Genomic DNA, 20,990 nt, shown 5'->3' with positions numbered 1-20,990 from the left:
CCCGCTCACACAAAATGCATTGTAGTCTCTAAACCCCCCCCTCCCCAACCCCCACCTCCCGCCACAACTCAGCCTTTTGCCCTGGGGTTTTAGAAGGAGGCTCGAAGAGGCCTAGTTCACATACATTTTCAATTGTTGCTGCTGGTCGTTTTTAAAGATGCCTGTATTGTCAATGCAAGAAGAAACAATAACCTCCCCCCCCCCCCCTCCCCCTACCCCATTGAGGACACTTGATTTTACCACCTGTGGTGGTTTGTTCCCAAATGCAGTCAACAGCCCTTCTGATTGCACCTGCGGATGCCGGTGATGCATCTCTGCCAACGTAATGGTTGTATCTTCTCAACACTTGAGAGCTTTCTGTCTGGAAAGAGGAAGTCGTCATTTTTAAGTAGCTTTATTGTAACTTCTCACGGTAAGCTGTAAAAATGGTAAGAGAACCAAATGTATGATGATTCTTCTGCGGTCAGTTTAACTGGCGCGAGTGTGAGAACGTTGTCCGTGGCGGCCTGACGTGTCCGAGATGGTTTCAGAAGAGGGGAGTTGTGTTGGGCGGTTTCACGTGGAGGGCGAGCGGGAATCCTTTTTAAATAATGTTTGTAAAGTAAACTGGCGAATGAAAGCCCGAAACGTTCAGGTAACGTGTGCTCTTCGTTACCTGTTCTATCAATGTAATGTAAGATTTTAATAAGATTTAATATTAGGGAGGTGTAGTCCCAGAGGGCATTTAGAAGTTTTGGTGATGCATCGCCATGTACACTTATCTATTGGGAGCTGCAAAAAAATAGGCGAGAAAAGAAAGGATAATGTTCAATTGTCATAGTTAACCTTATACATATTTTAACATAACTGCCTTTACAATTATATGTATTTTACCATTTACACCTTATTTTATGCATTAGATGATTGTAAATAATAAAAGAGAAGTACTGTGCAAAGCTAGGACTAATCTAATCTACCTTGAGAATCGATTTCGAACATGATGTCTATATCAGACATGTTTGACACTGTGCTGTTGATAATTGTGAATTGGGTGGGTTAGTAACTGAAGAGTCTTGTCCATGTCCAACATGACCTTTTTATATATATGAAGAAGCATTTCTGTAGAGACAGTGTACTATAGCAGTGTACTGGGGATTTCAGTCTATTCTACCATTTGTCTTTATTAGCAAAGTTTAGATTTGTTAACTTTTTCCTTTCCTTTTTTTGGAAGCCAAGAGATATTTAATTTACGCATTAAATTGACGTTTGGAAATCAATTCCCGCTACATTGTGTACTCAGGCTCTGAAACCTTTTACATACATTCAGCGTTAAATCATTCCCCTTTTTTTAGGGGCATACATTTAAATGCTTGTATGTGGAGGATTAATCTAACTGAGGCCTGGTTTACCTCATGCAACTCAAATGCTCATTTACAGTGAAGACTTGTTCCTACGAAAATGTAAAAGTTTTTTTTAATCTTTTAAATTTTATTTGGCTTATAATTCCGGCAACAGGTGGGGGTGTGTTGCATTGCGTTTCCATTATACAGTGTTGTGGACCATCTGTTTATTTCTTAGGCTCTTTATCAGATGTTTTGTCTGTATTTTCCTGGTCTCATCTCTCCTACACTGTCCTGTACTGTATGCTTGGGAAAATAACGATTTTTCTGGTGTAATACTGTATATTGCTGCAGCACATCTTGTAGCTCTTTTGTCATGCTGACAGTTGGAATTCTAAAACAAATTGAGTGTGTTTCATATCAATTGTTGATTACCAGATGACATGTAATCCTGTGAGAAGTAATATTTTTTTTAAATATGTAAATCAAGATGGGGGATCATACTGTAGCTGGCTTTTAAGTGGTTACTGTCCTCTAGTATGGTTAAAAATGAACTTGCGACATCTCAGTTTTTTTTTTCTTTTATTTTTTAAAAAAGGTTTTGTCCAGTTTTGTCTGGTTTCCCCTCACACAGGCCTTAACTCAGCTCCTGGTATCTAGAAAGTTCCGGAAGAACTGGGATCTTCTTGTTTCCCTGAGAAATATGACTAGGCACCACGGTGACAGAGATGGAAGGCAGTTCCACGGTGATCATTCTCATTTTTGCCAAATGGTTCTGTAGCCCCGTAGCATAATTGGCAATGATAACTAGTGCCTTGTTGTATTCTGGTATGCCCTCTCAGTGCTTCTGGGTTTTGTTGGACTGCATTAGAAAATGGTTACTAATTATGTGTCCTGTGTTACATTTTGTCAGCTTGATTCAGTTTTATATGCAATAAGTGTTTTCCTTTGTATAAAGCAAATTCTAATAACTTCTAGGCATGCATTTTTAAACAAATAAAAATTGAAATCCGCTTGATTTGCTCCTTGTTTTCATTTAATGCTGATGTTGGCCGTTCTTCGTATTGGGTTGGGTCTTTTTCTGAAGATTTGCGGAATGGCTTAACTTGATAACCATTATCCAGTATAAATCTAACTTCACTGGCAACCTGTTCCAGAGCATATGAAACTTAAAACCTTGGTGCTTCCCAACAGGACAGTGAGTGGGACGGCTCATCCATACCACCAAACAATTTTCAAATGGACAGCAGTGTAGTATAATGGGTAGGGAACTAGTCTCGTAACCTAAAGGTCACAGGTTTGATTCCCAGGTAGGATACTGCCATTGTACCCTTGAGCAAGGTACTTAACCTGCATTGTTTCAGAATATATCCAGCTGTATAAATGGATACAGTGTAAATGCTTTGTATAAAGTTGTGTAAGTCGCTATGGTCATCTGCCTGTAATGTAATGCAATGTAAATCCATCACCCTGGCCAGATCTCTCTCTTCCACAACCTCGAGGCAACTGGCTGCCCCCTCCTTGCTTGGTCTTCTCTGCCAATCACAAAGACTGTCTTTGTTCCATCACTATGGTGCAAGTAATCTTCCCAATGTGATCAAGACGGCATAGTCCTCTTCAGACTCTTTAGACCGTTTCTGTTCTCCTCCTGTCCCCACCAGTTACCACTTATGTATTAATTTTGGTTGTGGCATTTTTATGCCTTCAGTTGACATTTGATTGTATATTTCTCTACTTAGGGCCTGTCATGGGTGTAGTGGGCATCTATTCAGAATCTGGACTCTGGTTCTTGGTTAGCCTAGTTAACTTGCACTCGTGCTTAAGTACTGTTGCATCTTTGCTTACTCGTCTGGGAATGTGCTTGGCCAAGGTCGGCGCACTTACTCATTTTAAGTGGCTCAGTGCACTTCTGTTTCTTCCATACTGTAAGGTTTCCTGGGTAAACACATCTGCTAAACTAATGTAAAGTAAAATCGTCCGTATCCATTATGAGGCAAGCTCGTGTTTACATTTCATACTGTGTATGACTTTCTCTGTGAATCTCATTTTGAAAGTCATTTATCACTGATTGCACAATACAATTTCAACAATTAATCGTTAGGTCAGATGGAAACAATTTCAACATTTCATAAATAACTAATAGGAAGTACCCTTTCCACACAAAGCAGGCCTTCAAATAACAAAAACACAAGGGAGAACTTCTTAGTGTATAAATGTCTAGGTTATGTTTAGATTTACATGTATTAGTTTTGCTTGTCAAGTAACTGGGGGCGACATAGCTCAGGAGGGAAGACCGATTGTCTGGCAGTCGGAGGGTTGCCGGTTCAAACCCTGCCCTGGGCATGTCGAAGTGTCCTTGAGCAAGACACCTAACCCCTAACTGCTCTGGCGAATGAGAGGCATCAATTGTAAAGCGCTTTGGATAAAAGCGTTATATAAATGCAGTCCATTTACCATTTCACTGAGAAGGACAGAGAGGAGTCCTGCAACTAGGGTGAATGAGGTCATACGCTCAGACCTACCTCTGGACTGGAAGAACACGCACTAGGCCAGAGTTGTGCTATTGCAAAATGAATAATCCGGCCTCAAGTTATCTGTACCTGAGGCAAGTCTGAAGGTCTGTTTTTATGGCATTCGCCTTGAATATGAAGGCCTCCAGCGGTAGTCGCCGTGGTCCTTGACCTGCTTTGAGCCAAGGGCCTCCAATGAAGTGTAATTACAGAATCAAAAAAACGTATTCAGGTAAAAGAGGGTGGGTCACGTTTCAGCACCTGTTTGTTTGGCAACAAACAGTGGTTTTAATACTTCAGTGGGTGTAACATTTAATTCCAAACCACCTGGTTATCGCCACCACTTCAGGGATTATCTGCAGTGTAAGTCGTTTTAATTGAACCTTTGGACAGGTTTCTCAGAGCGGATTATCTTTTCTCATTCTTTAACTTTAGGTTTGCCTGAGGACTCTTGCCTGACAAAGTCTTCCTTTGCTGTTGTAGTCTGGGGTGACAAATTAAGGAATGCAAAGGATCGCAAAGCCAGTTTAACTGCATGGATACATACAGCTGAGTGTTAAGAGAGCCGGTTTGAGATATTTACCAGGACTTTATGGGTAACACCCCTTCCCTTTCACAGAGTATTAGGCAATCTTTAATGACATCAACACCTCAGTTTGCCACGTCATTAGGAGGAACTCCTTCAAAATTACAGTGCCCCATTACTGCACTTGGCCATTGGATTACATTTTATTATAGGGAAGGGCCCCCCCTAGTGGTGTGTTAACATAGTTTCCAACAGCAGACTGGAGGTCTCCCATCCCAAGTTCAAAGTAAGCCAAGTCTTGTGTAAATGATTTGCAAAGGATAAGCAAACCCAGTACAGCATATTGTTTCAGTGACTGCTGGCAAATTGGAAATACAATTCAACCTTTGCATCTGGGATAATGGAAGCTACACTCCACTTTCTTCTTTCACTAAAGAAAGGATGGGCTGAGGAGAACTGAAAATTTCCCAGACACTGTTGCAGTGCTACCATCATGGATAGAAACAGTTCTGGTTACAAATGAGACATTTTCAAAAGAAAAAGAATTATCTAAAATATGTTTTATTATGTTTTAAAGAAAGGGATTTTAATGCAAGTTTTTCAGTACAGTAAAGCATGTACAGTATCAGCACAAAAGCCAGTCAAACCAGTTCATTTGAGTAAGTGCAGGCTGGGCCCTGAAAAACTGCAGGTCCAAGCCTGGGCTATCTTATTTCATAACCATGGCGGGGAGTCCTGAGCAGGGGTAGGGCATGTTTAAGTTGGTCAGGGTCCCTCAAATTATTGCTGCACCGGTTCCACCCAAGAAACAACCTCTGCCACTCTACACTTTGCGACTTGAGAGGCAGTACTACAGATACCAGGGGAAAAACAAATAAAAAAAGCTATGTATAAAAAAACAGTGAGTCAAACTAAAAGGGAGGAGCAGTCAGTACCTTCCCATGACCCTAACTCTAACTCCTAAATTCTGTTATGCTGATGAAGGAATGTGGAAAGTACTCGATAATTTGGCATTGCGGCATAAAACATGAATCTAGAAATGGCAGGTGTCCAGAACCTTGGGCCTGCGTCACTGGCCCGGGGAGTCAAACCAATGATGCTCTTTGAAAACTTTATGACACTGTAGCGTGCCCAGCTTGGGAGCCAGCACGCTGACCTCATGTTCCTTACCAGGCACACCACAGAAAAAATAACCTGCCCAGTGAGCCCACCCAAACGCCAGCTCATAGTTCAGTCTCCTTGACAACGCATCACTGCGCACGGCACGGATGGGCAATCCCATTCCTGGACGGCAGCATGTACGCAGGAATTTGTTGCCAAAAATCACCTCGGCTCAATTAGCCACTTAGCTATATACACCAAAACTGGTTCGTTTGTACATTGGACCACAGCAATATGTTTAATTTAGGGACACAGGAGCTGTGTTCAGCTGTCATTCATAAGCTTATCAAGAACTCTACCTAAAAATGTCTAAACAAATGACTGGACTAACTGAATAAGTTAGAGCCTGAGAGGTTTGAATCTAGAAACAGATTCAGCTCTCCTTACTCATCCATGACTCCCAGCACGAACAGTCAGCTCACTCAGGGCTGGGACTGAGAGGCTCAACTGGGAATCGCCCCAGGCCTCGTTAACGGGTCTAGGAGACTCTCTGGCAACCCAGAAGGGAGCATTGGAGCGGGACAGTGTCCACCAGCCTGCACAGGGTAAGAGCTGAGAGGACTGGGGTAGGGTTGGCCAAAGGGGGCCCCTTGCGTCCAGTACCCACTGGTCTGATGGGCGGCCATTTGCACGTGACCGTGCGCGTGACTGTGTCCGTGACCGTGCTCGTGACTGTGCTCGTGGCCGTGTCCACAGCTGTGCCCGTGGCTGTGTCCAAAGCTGTGCTCGTGACTGTGCCCAAAGCTGTGCTCGTGACTGTGCCCGTGACTGAGCAGGGGTGCAGTGAAGCTGCCCTGTGCGTAGGTGGAATGCTGCCAACCCTCGTACATCTGGGGCGCGGCGTCCGAGGCCTGTGCAGCGGGGACCGAAGAAGCAGGGGCATACGCCTGCACAGGGTAGGACCCAGGGGGTGGGATGCATCTAGACAGAAAGAGCAGTCAGTGTGAATCAGTGTTAGCAAACTAACAGCCTGGCATGAAAAGGCTGGAAGAACAATGTTAAACTACAGTCTCAGGAGGGTTCCAAAAGGCTATCCACAGAGGAGCCCAATCTAGTTCAAGGGTTCTTTTGCACTTTTCACCCCTACCATAGAATATTCCATGAATAACTAAAGAGGGTTCCCCTATGGAGACTAGCCAAAGAACCCTTTTTTTTTACTCAGAGTGTGAACAGGGCTTCTGGTGGTCATATGAAAGAAGCGAACCGGCAAAGAACTGAATGAATAACACAGGACACACCAAAGAACAGAAATACTGCCACAGGGCTTCAACATTATGAACTTAACACAGTATCGCTGACTATGAAGATGTGACCTGTTCTGTAACTTACGGCTGGTGTAGGGTCTTTCGTCTCTCTTCGACAGAGGCAGGGATGTACAGTGCCCCCACCAGTGTCCTCAGCAGCCTGAAGGGCATTTTCTTATCCAGAACCGATGCCCTGGCTTCTGACATGTCCAGGAGTGAAAACCATCCCATGCCATCTGTTAGAAACCAGGTTAAGGACACAGCTGGAAAGGATTCACAGGACTCACGCGGTTCCATCCTATAGTCACTCTGCAGCTAATGCAAAACTGCAAGAGCACCGCAGATACAGTAAAGCAATGGAAATATTTGGTTGGACATACTAAGCATTTGTACTGGTCTTGAAAGATCAACAGCACTGATCTCTGATTTCTAAGATCAATTCTACAGAGGAGAGTAGGGGTAGTTTAGTGTACTTGGGACATCTGACTACACCCTTTATGTGGCTTAATAAGAATGTTAAATTCTACAAGCAATGTGAAGGTGAAATCGGAAGGATACAGATCTCTCCCACGAGGATGGCAATGGCATCACAAAGAAACACAGTGTCTGGAATGATGAGTGTGAAAAGCAGAAAAATCCAGGGCAGAACAGGGGTGGGCACGCTGACGCCAAGCAGCACCGCCTTCCGCATAGGGGAGTGAACAGTGGTCATGCCCAGGAGGGCTAGCGACACCGGGACGAAGCCCTGCACGTGGCTCCGCTCTGTCTCCGAGAACAGCAGCAGCTCCAGCAGCGCGTGCATCATGCCGGTCCACGCGGAGAGCAGGAACAACAGGTACGTGAAGCGCACCGTCCCGACGCTCTTCTCCAGGGTGCTGCCGAAGGGCGCCAGCACCACGGTGCTGAGAAGCAGCTGGGTCGCGTTTTTGTTGAAGAAGGAGTAGGTGAGGAGCTTGTGAACTGATACAGAACCAAGACGGAACAAAAGAGGTAAAGTTATAGATGATGAAGGCATTTGCTATTGTTGTTGACGCAACTACTTTCCGCCAACTTAGGTGTATGTCCAGAACATCACTATCTAGTAGCCTACATTTAGAGGTCTCTTCATTTTGGCCCTAAAGTAGCCTATAGCGTAGGCTATATATTCTCTTTTAAACAATGTAAACAAAATGCTGTTGTGATGTTCAAATTGTCTTTATTCTAATTTGAAAACACCGCCCCTCCATTTCACCAGCAGTCTCAAAATCTGAATGTTATTCCAATGGGATATGCTGGAGACACGTCGCATTAAATATAATTATTAAGTAGCCGGGGACCCAAGCGGCCTAAACCAGTGAATTAATCCAATCATGTATTTTTTCAACCATGTTAACCAAAGTCGCTAGCTACTTTGCTGCACTTAAAAGCCAATAGTTAGCTTTTAAGTGCAACAATCAATAATGGATTATAATAGCGACTGAATAAAATAATAGCACCACACGCACAGATTAAGCCGTGGTAAATAAACCCATGTACATAGCCTACCTTCCTGTACAGTTCAGTGACGTAGCTAGCTACACTTCTGGTAGTTCTGTTAAATTCTTACCATGCCCGTTCACAATGACGCTGGTTCCCAGGCTGAAAACATCAATTGATATGTTAAAGCATTTGGATACGATGAATGCAATTACAGACACAGAGACCGCCACCAGTGTCCCACTGGTGAACTCAAATTTCGGCACAAGTGTCTTAACCCACTGTAACCTCTCTTTTAACGATTCATGTGTTCCGAGTTCCATACTGTCGTTCACTGCCTATTTTTATACGGTCTATGTTCAGTGCCAACTGATTCAACTAGCCAGCTACGTAACAAGCCACTTAAAAATACAAAAAAGTGGAAAGTGTACGTTTCCGTTAAGATATTTCGCCTAACAATGCATGTTTCCATAAAAGAACGAAGCCAAATAGCAAGCGGCTTCGATTTTAGCGAATTCTCGACAACAGTATAATTGGAGGAATATTTTAAATTACGGCTGCACTTCCGTGTCTGTTAACTGAACGTGGGTGTCATAGGAAAGGCAGCTCACCGATTGGATGCACAATGACATCTACTGGTGAAAATGAAAATCGGATAAGCATTGGTACTATTTTTTACAGTCTCTGGTACTGAGCTGCAAGCAAAAATACAACAAGACAAGGTGGTCTGACTTTGAAGTCTTAATGTGTGACTTATAGCCATTACCATTTGACTATCCAAAGACAGTACATGCTACAAGACAGACATGCTCCTATTGTTGGCTAACGTTTACGTATAATATTTCTGTAGGAGTAGGCTATGAGCTGTTTTACAAGTCACCTTTGGTAGGCCTACTAGGGCATGGAGCAAATAAAGCCAAATCAAATCCACCAATGGCTGTCCTAAGATCCAAAGACCCAAATCTACTGTTTATGAAAAAAATTATACTTGGACACAATGTGTTTTTAGACCAAAACATGTCTATTCAAACTGATGATGACTTGCTAGCTACATAGCTGTTCACCTCAAGCATGTCCAGTCCTTTTCCATGTTTTCCCAACATGCACTACAGAATGACACCGGACATGCCCTTTCAGGATTATCCCAAACCACATATCATCCTTCTGGTGTCTTTGCACAAATGGGTGTGTATTTTTAACATTACTGCCACGCATAGTTACTTATTGCTAGAATGGTTCTTGGAAGCTACTTTCTAAATTAATTTAAAAAATCCTAAACATGGAGACACACGAAAATAAACTTTAAAAATAAGCTAGTTTAACTCAGTCTTTGGAGAAAACTTGGAAGGACTAATTTACAGGGAAATATGAACTAAAGGGAACCTTTGCCAAATGTAAAACATTATGCACTTGCTTATTATTCAGTGGGCAAGCATACATTGTCTGAGACCAGTTCAGTGCATTCCCTACCTAAATCACAAACCTTACAACTAGTGAGTTTCTCCCAAAATTTGTATTCAAACAATGTCATCCATATATGGACAGACAAGGGTGTTCCACGAATTTCTGGGACCTGTGCAAATTCTGTCTCTGTGGGCCCTCTTCCCATCTCTTGAACACGTTCAAAAATAATTGCAGGCTCTATGAGGACACCCATCGCCTAGGGGCCCTGGGCAGTCAGTTCCACTACTCTGCTCTACTAAATAAAATTGAATTACTGTATTTATTATGTGTAATCTAACATGTAAGGCAATTACTCCATGAAGTCAGCCCTGCATTTGGTTACGAATACCCACCATTCCACAGGAACGGCAGTCTACCCCATCCTGGATCTGTCTGCAGCCTGTCATCTCCTAAAAGCTGATCTCAGGGAATTAAGAGGGAATTTAAGAGGAAATCTTTGATTGTGGTGATGATTAGAATAGTGAATATATGGCAATAAAAGACACTGTTCTGGAGCAAGTATCGCAAAAGGATTTAACCAGGATTTTAAGGTTTCAAATATTTTTGCAGAACATATTTCTCCATTCAAACACTACGTTGTCACAGACTGACATCAGCTTTCAATACGCAAAAATGTTTCTGTGCTCCACTTCCTCAGGCTTGAACTCATGCCACGTGAGGTCAGTAAAAAAAGTAGAGCGCGGGGAATGTTCAATACTAACCATGGTAGGGGTGAATGGTATTATCAGTTACATAAATGTCACATCCCCCCTCCCCTCTTACGCTCGTAAATACGGTTGCTTTTTATATTGAAGTAAACCGCATGTTAAAATGAAAGAATTTGTGGTTCAGTCTTTTTCATTTGTATGATATTGTAACGTCGCTATATTATGTTTTCTATTCATCTACAAATATGGTACTGTCCGACGGCAGGTCGGAGTTCACAAGATCTGCAGTGTGTCGTCCCTTGGCCGTGTTTTTAATTGTCTGAAAGGTTTAATTCTCGCTTTATATAACGTTGAAGAATGTCTTCTGGTAAGACCACCAATTATTTAAGAATACAATTTAGCGACTCTTTATGTTTAATTGAGATTTCATATAGAAGTAGTCTCCGAAATCCGCAGTATTGCTTTATTCTCTTTCAGACCAGCCAACGACGCACAAAACGGAGAACTCTTGTTTAAGCCTAGCTATTCAGTGCTAGTCTCGACTACCAAACTAGTGTTTACTAATAATAAGTCCAAAAGGCAATGTTAGCACTAACTTGAAAATATCTGAGCGCCCAACTTATGGTTATCGGTATTATGACGCATTTTCGATCTGGTAATTTAAGTTCAAAATCCGCCATCTTTGTTTAACAGCGTGGTTTCGATTGAAAGGCCCTTACGTTTCCATACAATCCTGAGCAGGTTGTTCCCTAGCTGACCAAGTCTCTTGCACACGTACTCTAGTTTTAATTGTTACAATGGTAGGGCTAACAATCATGTTGTGCTTGGTGGTACACTAATAGCCAGAAACTCTTTTAAAATGTGACAATTCCACACACGTCCTTATATCGGGGATTTCCACAAGGGTGCTAAATGACTGCCTGTGGCTAGCAATCTCGCTGACTAACCTTATTTCCTATCCCCTTCCTGATTTATTTGACAGCTAACGTTAGGTACTGTGTGTACGTCACCGTGTCTGTTTGCAATCTAGCTAGCATGCGTAAAATAAATGGTCTGACTGAATATCGCCATAGGTACATTGAATAACGTTTTCTAACCATATGTATTATCAATAACAGATTCTGGTTATGGCCAACATGGCGCACAGCAACAAAGGTGGGTTTAATTTGTTTTCCTTGACTTTGTAAGTTAACGATTAGTATTTAACGTTATGATTTTAAAGTTTTGTTTTGCTGTTGACTCGTGTAGCTAATTGCTACGCTTTGTAGCTGTTAGTTGTAAATGAAACTCGTTGAAATGAAGTTCTGCCAAGACGGTGCCTTTCATAGTTCTGGGTAGGTTGTTGAGCAGTATCGTTAGCTGAACTGTCAAATACAGTGATGTGTGTTTATAGTTTTTGTGAAAACGCGCAGGGCATAACTTTGGCATAAATAAGACGCTCGGATACCTAATTGCATGTATTGAAGCGGCATAGTGGCATTTTTGTTACGCAGACTACACTTTAATGTAATTGTGTTTCGAAAGTCGTTTTCCTGAATTTGTCCATGCACGTGCCCACGCCCTCGTATTTATTTCCTTTCTTGCAGTTACGCATCATATGGCGCCCCTCCTGCCCAGGGCTACCAGCAAAGTGCACAGGTAAGCGGTTTGCTGTTGTGTTCCCGTTTCTTCGCATGGTTGACATGTGTCCTGTAATGTGAAGGTGCAAGTTGGTGCTTTGAATGTGGTTATTTATGTGTCTGCATTCGGAAGCGAAACGTTTGTGTGTACGTGGGTGTAAAGAAAGGCATCATCAGCCATGTTATTTTAAAATGGCAGTTGACATATGAGTTTCATTTGTGCTGGCAACCCTTAACTGCATGGCATCGCCAGCACGTGCTGGATTTGACGTCTCTAATCGAAACAGTGCGAAACTGTATTGCAGGGCTACGGCCAGGGGAACGACGGGGCCTCGTACGGCGGACAGAGCTACGGCTCGGGGTACGGACAGCACGGTACGTGGGACGGTCCCGGCCCCTTTTTTATGCCCCCCTTGGCTCCTCCTCCTTCTTCTCTTGACTCTCTGCCATTTGTCCTTCAGCAGCCGAAAGTTACGGGCAGACCGCGCAGAGCTACCCGTCCGGGGGGTACGGGCAGCAGCAGCCAGCGCCACCGCCGCAACAGCAGAGCTACGACAGCTACGGGCAGCAGAGCGCGGAGCCTTCGACTGGAGGGTGAGACCGCATGACATCACAATCACCTGCGCGTTGGTTGGGCCGTGTGTACATCCCCCTCATCAGGGAGTGGCGGATAGGTTCCTCATTTTAGTTTCATCAAAGCTTGGTTGCACACTGATAAATTAAGAGCCAGAGTCTTGAATTGGCGTATGCTGAATGTCTAATTCAGTGGTAAACCATCAGTGTTTTCAGTGGAAAACATACAGGTTTACCATCCTGTATGTTTTCATTTCAACTGTAATTTGGCGCACCTGATGCTAGTAGTTAGCGGCTCAACAAGATCTCTAGCTGTTGAATGAGTTATGCTTTCTTAGGCTTAGAGTAATAACCTACAGGACGGTATGTCTCCCGAAACAGGGTTGGTTACCAGTGGTCTAGTTTTTCTTTCAGTTAGCAGCCAGTTTAGGCTTGGGTCATGTTCAAGAGCACTAGTGTCTTATGAACAACCAAGATGGATGTGAACATTCTATTGCAGCTATGGTGACCAAGTGGGCAAATAACTGTTTAACATTATTTACAGGTACAGTGGAAAGCCAGCTTATGGTCAGCAATCTGGCTATGGAGACCAAGGATCCTATGGACAATCTCAAGGGGGTTATGGAAGAAGGAATGATGGTAAAGAACCAATTCTTCTTTTTATTATAATTTCTTTTAGAGGAACCTTTCCCAGTTTTTCTTGCTGGCTGATGGACAATTGTATCTTTGGAGGCCAAACGAACAAACCACAAACTCAAAACACAACAATTCGCATTTTGGATTTATTGAAAGTTTAAACGCATTTAAAGCCCTGTGTGGTCACTGCCTTTTCCCCCCTGCTAGACATATGTATAACACAAAGCTTTGCTTGAGAGGAAGCTCGCATCTATCTGGGGGTGTGAATGATTTGTAATGCAGAAATGCAGAAATTTCCAATCCTACTTTAACAATGATAGACAAAGAACTTTCTCCCACCAGTAAATCCTCTCCAAGCCCAAAAGCCCGTGGATATGCTGGCCTGTTTTAAACAATTTTCTGAACGGAAGGGATTGCTCATCAGTCAGTGCTTTATCGAGCACTCGTTCAGCAGCTGCTCTTATCCAGAGAAAAATGCAGCGTAAGAACATGAATGTGTCTGCCTGCGCGGTGAGCAACTTCAGCTCCTTTGGCACTGGGATTTGCAGGCAGAAATGGTCGTAAGCCAGCTTAACCAGTGGATGTGAAAGGGCTTTTTTTGTTTAAACACTTTAGCGTGAGCAAAACCTTTTAGCAAACACACAACCTATAACATGACTAATGATCATGGTATTTGTTTTGCACCAATTTGCACCAATCATTGGTTGCATTGTTGATTTTGCGTGTGCTGAAAGGTTTTGCTTATGCAAAAGGTCTTAATATATCAGACCCTTAGTTTGGAGTTGTGATGTCCTTTCACAGATGACACTGGTGACTGATTGGTCATTGGTATTTGTTTTGCACCAATCATTGGTTGCATTATTGTTTTTGTGTGTGCTAAAAGGTTTTGCTTATGCTAAAGGTCTTGGTAAGTCAGGCCCTCAGTTCTGAGCTGGTATGTTCTTCCTCAGGTGACACTGGTCAGGGGATAAGGAGGTATGGAGGAGATGAGGGGGGCCGTTCCGAAGGTTTCGGCGGCGGATATGGATACAGGGGCAGGGGACGCGGAGGGTACGACCGGGACGGAAGAGGCGGAGGCATGGGGTAAATCTCAAAGCGCCGCAGTCCAACAGCTACTCTGCCCAGTGCCATTTCCTCCCCTCACCTCACCTGTCTGTCAAAAAAAAATTACCCAGAGTTCTTCACATGTAGCAGACGTGCTTTTATATTGATGTGCAGTCATACACAGACGGTTAAGCCTTCAAAAACGAATCTGCTGTCCATTGTACCTGAATAGCCATGGACAGAGGTGGGCTCCAAATACTGCGTGCAAGAAAATGTTACACTTTTGTTAGAATTGATCCGCAACACAAAGAAGCCCTTATACACATTTTCCAGAGAATTAGAGACCTTCCAGAACCTAGTAACACTCTCTTGGGAAGGCCTGTGTGTCCTTCCTTTGCAGTTCTGACACATGACAGAGGCTCACTTCTCAAGCCTGGTTTTTGGGGAGAGTGTGTTAGCGGGTTGTGGCATTGGCAAGCACAAGGCAGTAATGGTAGGCGTTCAGTATGCAGCTTGCCATGCTCTCTGAAGATAGCTCTCAACTGCAACCTTTTGACATAATCAGATTTATCAATCAGTTGGTGCCTTCACAAATGTTATGCTGACTGAAAGTTCAGTGTGTGCCGTTTGGCTACAAACGCCATTTTGATCAACCCGTTCTTTTGTCAAGAAGGTTGTATAAACAATATGGTTTTTGCACAAATTGCACTTCATGTTTCTGTTTAATATTTTGTGCATTTTATAGTTTTGACTGGAAAATAGAATTGATTAGTTTAATCTGTTCAGTTAAAGCAACATTTCTTTGATTGTCCAATACTCATATTGTCTCTCAAATGCTTTGCATAGGCACAATTAATCACCTCTTATTCACAACCAGTTATCCTGTATATTAGACCAGTACAACGTATCGGTATAGAGTTGCAGTCTACCAACGCACTGGCTTGAACAAGGCCCTAATGACCGAACCCATGTTACACGGATGGTTTGCTCTGTGGCAAAAAGTGCACAACCCTGAGCCAGCAAGGCAAGTACCGGCATGACTGCGGTCTGGTTTACCTGGTACTACGTAAGTCTTTAACAATTTACACAAAAATCCTCAGGAGGAACATTTCTGTGTGTGACTCGCAGTGCTCACAAATCTTGTAACAGATGGAGAACACATTATGCTCCTGAAATATCAACCCTTCATATACACATGCTCTCTTTGTCATTTGCTTAGAATTTGGATGCCTTGGTTTTCCTAACGGTAATTATTTTTGTGGTTCATTGTCCCAGGTACAAAATTGAATTTTCATATAACTTATTTATGGTTTAAGCCTGAACAAAAGGACCTGTAACATTGTCGTTGGTGGTGTTTTAAAGGTGAGAAGTCTAACATCGGTAATACTTAACCGCGTGCGTCTGCTGGGTATGTAACAAGGTCGATGCTTTTATCCGAACCGTGCCCGAAATGCACTTGGTGTTCATGTATTTGATGGGTAAAGCCCATCGTTGCGGTCCACACCAATCAAAGGTCTGTCACATTCACCCTGGGAATCGGCCTGTCAGCTTGATGGACATTAGCACTTGAGTTACCACGACTACTGCTGACACAGGGTATCAGATGTGGATGTCTAGAGCTTCTGAGCTTCAGTCAGAGTCTGACAGCAGGCATGTCTGTTGGGTGACGCCTGACAAAAGTGTGCCTTTTGACCGTATGAACTGAAGTTCTTCAAACTGTTTCTTTGTTTTAACGTAAGGTTTGAAGTTTAGGGGTTTTGTATGGGAACTGACACGTGTAATGTGACCTTTCTTTCTTTGCTAGGTTAGGTGAATGAGGGCAGTATGAGAAAAGTATTTTCACAGTGTTTTGAGTGGAGGTAGTATTGTATTTGTAGATGTTGCAAGTGCCCACAGAGCAGCTGATCTGGTTGGGAAAGTTGGAGCCCCTACTGTGTATTTTGGTTGCTATTTTCAAGGCCTTGTACTTTCAGTCCTGCAGTTAAAATTACTTTAAAATATGCACTGGTTAATGTCATAATTTACCATTTTAAAAGAAAAAGACTTTGCCAGTCAAGTCATGTGGCTATGACCCAAGAAAGTCCTATTGATTCTCTCAACTAATCAGCTTTGGCAACTGTCAAGGGAGCAGTTGGCTACTAAGAACTCTTAAGATTATCCCGTTATGTGCACAGGGGTAAATGCAGTGCCATCTGTTTTATTTATTTAAATTTAATTTTTTTTTTTTTTTTATTTAAATTTTTTTTATGAGCCTTTGCATTTCCCTGTTAACCCCTAGACATGCTTTCATGTACATTATTGCCCGGCATTAAAAGAGTATCTGCTGGATTTAAAGTTGGGTTGGAGCTTGCACATTCCAAATCTGATGCCGTTTAGAACATCCTGATTCTGTTTAACTGTCTATTTACAGGGAATTCTGCCTTTCACCTGTGTTAACTTGGTTTGCATTTTATGCTACAGGTATCAGTGAGTGAAATTAAAGTTGGACCTCTACTGTTGAAGCACATGTTCAAACGTAATGAAGAATCAGATTTGCCTGTGTCTCGGGCTGCCAAAATTGCAAGTTTTTTTTAACACGCTTTTGAAACTAGTTAAATAAAATAACCCCCCACCCCCCCACCCCTTTTGGGCGGAAAGCTCAAATACGCCAATTTGTTTTACGAGTTAAAATCATAACGAAAGATCTGGTTTGAAAAGAACGGAAAAAAAAGCAGCCTTCATACTTGTAAAACTGCACCCAGTGGCTGCGAGATTCACTTGACGCAGTCACGATGACACAGTCCATGACCAGCGAAGATGCGAGCCGCCCCAGTCTCACGCGTGCGTGAAATTCTGTACTGTCCCGAGGACAAAATGGCGGAATGGGGACGCCTCGCCTTTTGCACTTAGACACGGTGGCGAGGGCCGCCTGACTGGTCAGGGCGCGGGTAGAGCGTTGAGCTCGCATTGTTTGACAGAGGAAGGCCATCATTTCTCCAATGTTTCCTCTGCAGTGGTGGTGACCGTGGTGGCTACAAAAATTTCGGTGGTAAGTGACAAGCATCAGACCTGTTTCAGTGGTAAGCCTGGTAGCAAAAGACAAAAAAAAAAGAAGGAAAGAGAAAAAAAAAAAAAAAAAAAGGGGGCATCGCTTAAAAGCCACTACCTACATTCTTGTGTCCCAAACTCCACCTGTTTGCTGTAGGGATGTCTTTCCTTAGGGATGTCTTTTCTTTAGTTCGCTAGGAGCTTCTCTTTTTAAAGTTGTTATTAATGGGAGTTTGCTTTCTAAATGGCGTTGTTGCATGATGAGTAAAAGGGGACAGCGATGAATTGTACTCCAGAAAGTTGGACGAAGCTATGCCCTGTTGGTGAAGAAAAGAACACGCCATACTGAAGGAGACATGGTGGTTTTTTAAAATAGACTTTCCCCCCCCCCTCCCCTACCCCTAACCCCAGATTGTGCTGGCTTTGCAAAGTTTTTTTTTTTGCAAACGCTGCAGTGGTATGAAAACACTCGTGCTCTAGTGTCTCTTTAAAATTTCCTTGTAATGATTTGACCAAAAAAATAAAAAATAAAAAAGAAGGTAGAAAGATTTGTAGTCAGATGTTGAAACTCCTTTTTGTTTGCTGGTGCATTATTTTGTCTTCCTGTTGTGGTGTTGCGGCTTATCGCTCTCTTCCTGTTTGCTGTCTTTCAGGCCCGAGAGATGATGGACCAAGACATGATTCAGGTAAGGCGCATATTTTGGAGAGCGAACAGTCTGACTGATCCTTATCGGAGGGTTAGGTATGACTTTTCTCAAGAGCTCTTACTTGCCATTTGGACCCATTTGAAGAGTCGGCGTTGCTGTCGCGGGACTGTTGGCGAATCGCGTAGAGGCGATTTTACAAGTGGGCGGGGCGCTCTCCTGTCTCGCTGCAGGTGATCAGGACAACTCCGACAACAACACCATCTTTGTCCAGGGGCTCGGGGAAGACGTCTCCACCCACGAGGTCGCGGACTACTTCAAACAGATCGGGATCATCAAGGCAAGCGCCTCTGGGGTTTACCGTTGGGTGTCGAATGTGACATGTTGGGGAGGGGAGGTCTGGCAATACCGTTCAGCCCTTGTTGAGCTATGTCATTTATGAAATCCCACCCCCCACCCCCAAACAGTTGAACAAGAAGACGGGGCTGCCCATGATTAACCTGTACACCGACAAAGCCACCGGTAGACTGAAGGGAGAAGCCACCGTGTCGTTCGACGACCCCCCCTCCGCGAAGGCCGCCATCGATTGGTTCGACGGTAAGGGCCTTCGTCCCGACCCGACCCGACCCGCCTGCTCGAGGGCCCCTCGAACCCCCGCGGGCACCGGTCGCCTCGGCTCCTCTAACTCTCGACGCGTTCGTCCGCAGGGAAGGAGTTCCACGGGCAGCCCATCAAGGTGTCCTTCGCCACGCGACGGGCGGAGTTCCTGCAGCGGGGCGGCCGGGGACGCGGAGGTGCGTGTTCCGCCCGTCCGTCCCCTCTCCCGCTTCCGAGGGGGGGCGGTACGCGCTTTCACGTGTGCGCGTCTTCGCTAACCGAGGGTCCCGCGCTGACCTGGTACTCTGCTACTCTGATCTCAGTTTAAGTGTGTGAGCTTTCCCTGTGTTCCACATTCACAGTGTTTTGCCTTTAAAGTAAGAAAATGGGGCTTCAAGCATCATATTGGTTGGAGTTTCTTAATATATAAAGTAAAGAGAAACACATTAATGCTCTCGTGCTGTCTCCCCTGACGGCTGCTTCATGTGTCTGAGCTGCTCTGCTGTGGTTCTGTCCCTCAGGGTTCAGAGGTCGTGGTGGTTTTGGAGGCGGACCTTCATTTGACATGAAGGGAGGCGATTGGCCCTGTCCCAATAGGTAAGCGGTGACATAACTTAAAATCCCAAACCCATGTCATCGTGGCACCATATGTGAAATTCCGTATGGTAAATTGGGATGGCGTAATTGTTGTTAAATGGGTACATTTTTAAAGTATTCTTGATAAAAATATCAGTTGTAAAATGTATATTTGTTACATGCAGTGTATTAATGTTGGATGATGGTTGCTGCTGATTTTGCAGTGGTTCACTGTAGAAAGTGTTGAGGAGGCGAGAGCAGCCGTGTCCTGATTCGTGCTCGTGTGCGTGCAGCAGTGTTGACGGGCTCGTTTTTATTCTCAGCTCTTGCGGCAACATGAACTTCGCAAGAAGGACGGAGTGCAACAAGTGCGGCACGCCCAAACCCGGGGACGCCGGCGGAGGTACGTGTGTGTGTGTGTGTGTGTTTGTGTGCGCAGGCACGCGCACGAGTGTGAGCGTGTGCGCCTGTGTGTGTGCGTGCGTGCGTGCGTGTGCCTCCACACGTGTGCTGCGCTCCAGGTTCGAGTTGGAACCGTGACCGCCCGGTCGCTCAACGCGCTCTTCCTTTTCGCAGATCGCGGCGGACGCGGCGGCTACGGGGGCGACCGAGGCGGGTTCAGGGGCCGCGGCGGTTTCCGTGGCGGCGACCGTGGCGGATACGGTGGCGACCGTGGCGGATACGGAGGGGACCGCGGCGGCGGCTATGGCGGCTACAAGATGGGTGGAAGGTAAGAAATTATGAAACTGTGTGCTTGTTGAAAACTGCCTGGTATGTACAGGAATGTTTGCCATCCTCTGCCAGACAGTTTGATCACAATTACATCACATCCTGTTGTGAAAGGCTACTAGTATAATCTCGCAAAAATGCATTTCACTGTGATAATCTGATTGTCTGCCTGTTTTTGGGGAGCTTGTAAAATAATCAGGTTTTCAGTGCGAACGGGGAGCCAAGGGCCAGTTTACGAATGAGGTGTAGCTGTCCTTACCATCGTATTTTACCCTGTTTAACTGGGGCCTGTAGTTACAAACGCACTGTTTGGGGGTGGGGGTGGGGGGTTATTTTATAATCAACACCAGAGCAACAGTTGAACATACCAGTCATGCACATCATTGCCGTGGTGTTTTAGAAGCCAATTAATAAATTGTGTATGTCCACTGTGACACTTTTCCTACTGTTCATTTTCTCCTCTAAATCGCTAAGGCACATTTTGTCTCCTCACAGAGGCGAACACAGAGAAGACCGACGGGACAGGCCGTACTGAAGACTTCCTGCGGGACCCATTCCAATTCTGGGGATTTAGGGGGCAAAGGGGGGGTTAGATCTGCGTTCCCTTTCACCAACCTTTCTTTGTCGGGGCGTCCCGCGACCTGCTCCCGACCTGTCTGGTGTGCAGCTACTGTGAAGGAACTTACTGCTTTTGGTGGATGGTCAGTAGGGGGCGGCGGCGGAAAGACTTCATCATGATTTTCGTTTCATGTTTTTATTTTTGTTTGTTTTGTTTTGTTTCTTTTCTTTCTTCTCCATTTGTCTAGTTCTAACAGGTTAAAACATGGAGTGTTCATGTAGACTTGTCAGATGCTGCATTGCCAAAATTGCATTTTGTAAAATAAATAAAGTGTGTTTTACTTCATTGTTTTCAACTGACAAGTATTCTGATTTTTTTTTTTTTACTCATTTAATTTCCAGAAGCTTCTGTTGGAATGATGTGAAGTTATGTTGTAGATAAGTCATGGTTGATCTGTAATGACTGCATTCTAATGCAACTCCCTTTTTTGTAATCTGTTCCACATTTGTAAACCGTCTTTATTGGTTGCTTAACCCAAAGCTTCAACTTCACTAGTGGTTTAAAAATAAAGAATTTTATAATTTGGCAGTCAATACTTTGTTTAATAGCTTCTTTTGGATCCCTGATTACAGAAATGAAAGGATTACAAAAAAAGTTCTT

The 20,990-nt window shown here is 44.1% G+C and overlaps 2 protein-coding genes across 5 annotated transcripts; one reads left to right on the top strand and one right to left on the bottom strand.

Moving 5' to 3' along the window:
• Positions 1 to 4,898: 4,898 nt before the first annotated feature.
• rhbdd2 (rhomboid domain containing 2) lies at positions 4,899 to 8,863 on the bottom strand. The gene is made up of 4 exons (XM_035432011.1): positions 8,346 to 8,863; positions 7,319 to 7,720; positions 6,846 to 6,996; positions 4,899 to 6,437 (listed from the first exon to the last, which is right to left on the bottom strand). The coding sequence occupies exons 1-4, from the start codon at positions 8,536 to 8,538 to the stop codon at positions 5,960 to 5,962; spliced, it is 1,224 nt and encodes a 407-aa protein (XP_035287902.1). The 5' UTR covers positions 8,539 to 8,863; the 3' UTR covers positions 4,899 to 5,959.
• A 1,675-nt stretch (positions 8,864 to 10,538) lies between these two features.
• LOC118235886 (RNA-binding protein FUS-like) lies at positions 10,539 to 20,923 on the top strand. 4 transcript variants are annotated; one of them, XM_035433754.1, is made up of 16 exons: positions 10,539 to 10,693; positions 11,445 to 11,481; positions 11,913 to 11,964; positions 12,233 to 12,320; positions 12,410 to 12,539; positions 13,063 to 13,157; positions 14,105 to 14,237; positions 17,192 to 17,226; positions 17,879 to 17,911; positions 18,103 to 18,209; positions 18,337 to 18,466; positions 18,577 to 18,663; positions 18,988 to 19,063; positions 19,366 to 19,445; positions 19,619 to 19,772; positions 20,267 to 20,923. In XM_035433754.1, exons 1-16 carry the CDS (start codon positions 10,684 to 10,686, stop codon positions 20,304 to 20,306), a joined length of 1,287 nt encoding a protein of 428 aa, XP_035289645.1. In that variant the 5' UTR covers positions 10,539 to 10,683; the 3' UTR covers positions 20,307 to 20,923. The 4 variants fall into 4 exon arrangements, with proteins under 4 accessions (XP_035289645.1, XP_035289647.1, XP_035289646.1 ...); XM_035433756.1 differs by having other exon boundaries at positions 10,540 to 10,693; positions 12,251 to 12,320; XM_035433755.1 differs by having other exon boundaries at positions 10,540 to 10,693; positions 12,251 to 12,320; positions 12,407 to 12,539.
• Positions 20,924 to 20,990: the final 67 nt, after the last annotated feature.

The sequence above is a fragment of the Anguilla anguilla genome, chromosome 9, assembly GCF_013347855.1.
Source record: "Anguilla anguilla isolate fAngAng1 chromosome 9, fAngAng1.pri, whole genome shotgun sequence".
Lineage (NCBI taxonomy): Eukaryota > Metazoa > Chordata > Actinopteri > Anguilliformes > Anguillidae > Anguilla > Anguilla anguilla.
This window is presented reverse-complemented; position numbering and strand designations above follow the sequence as displayed.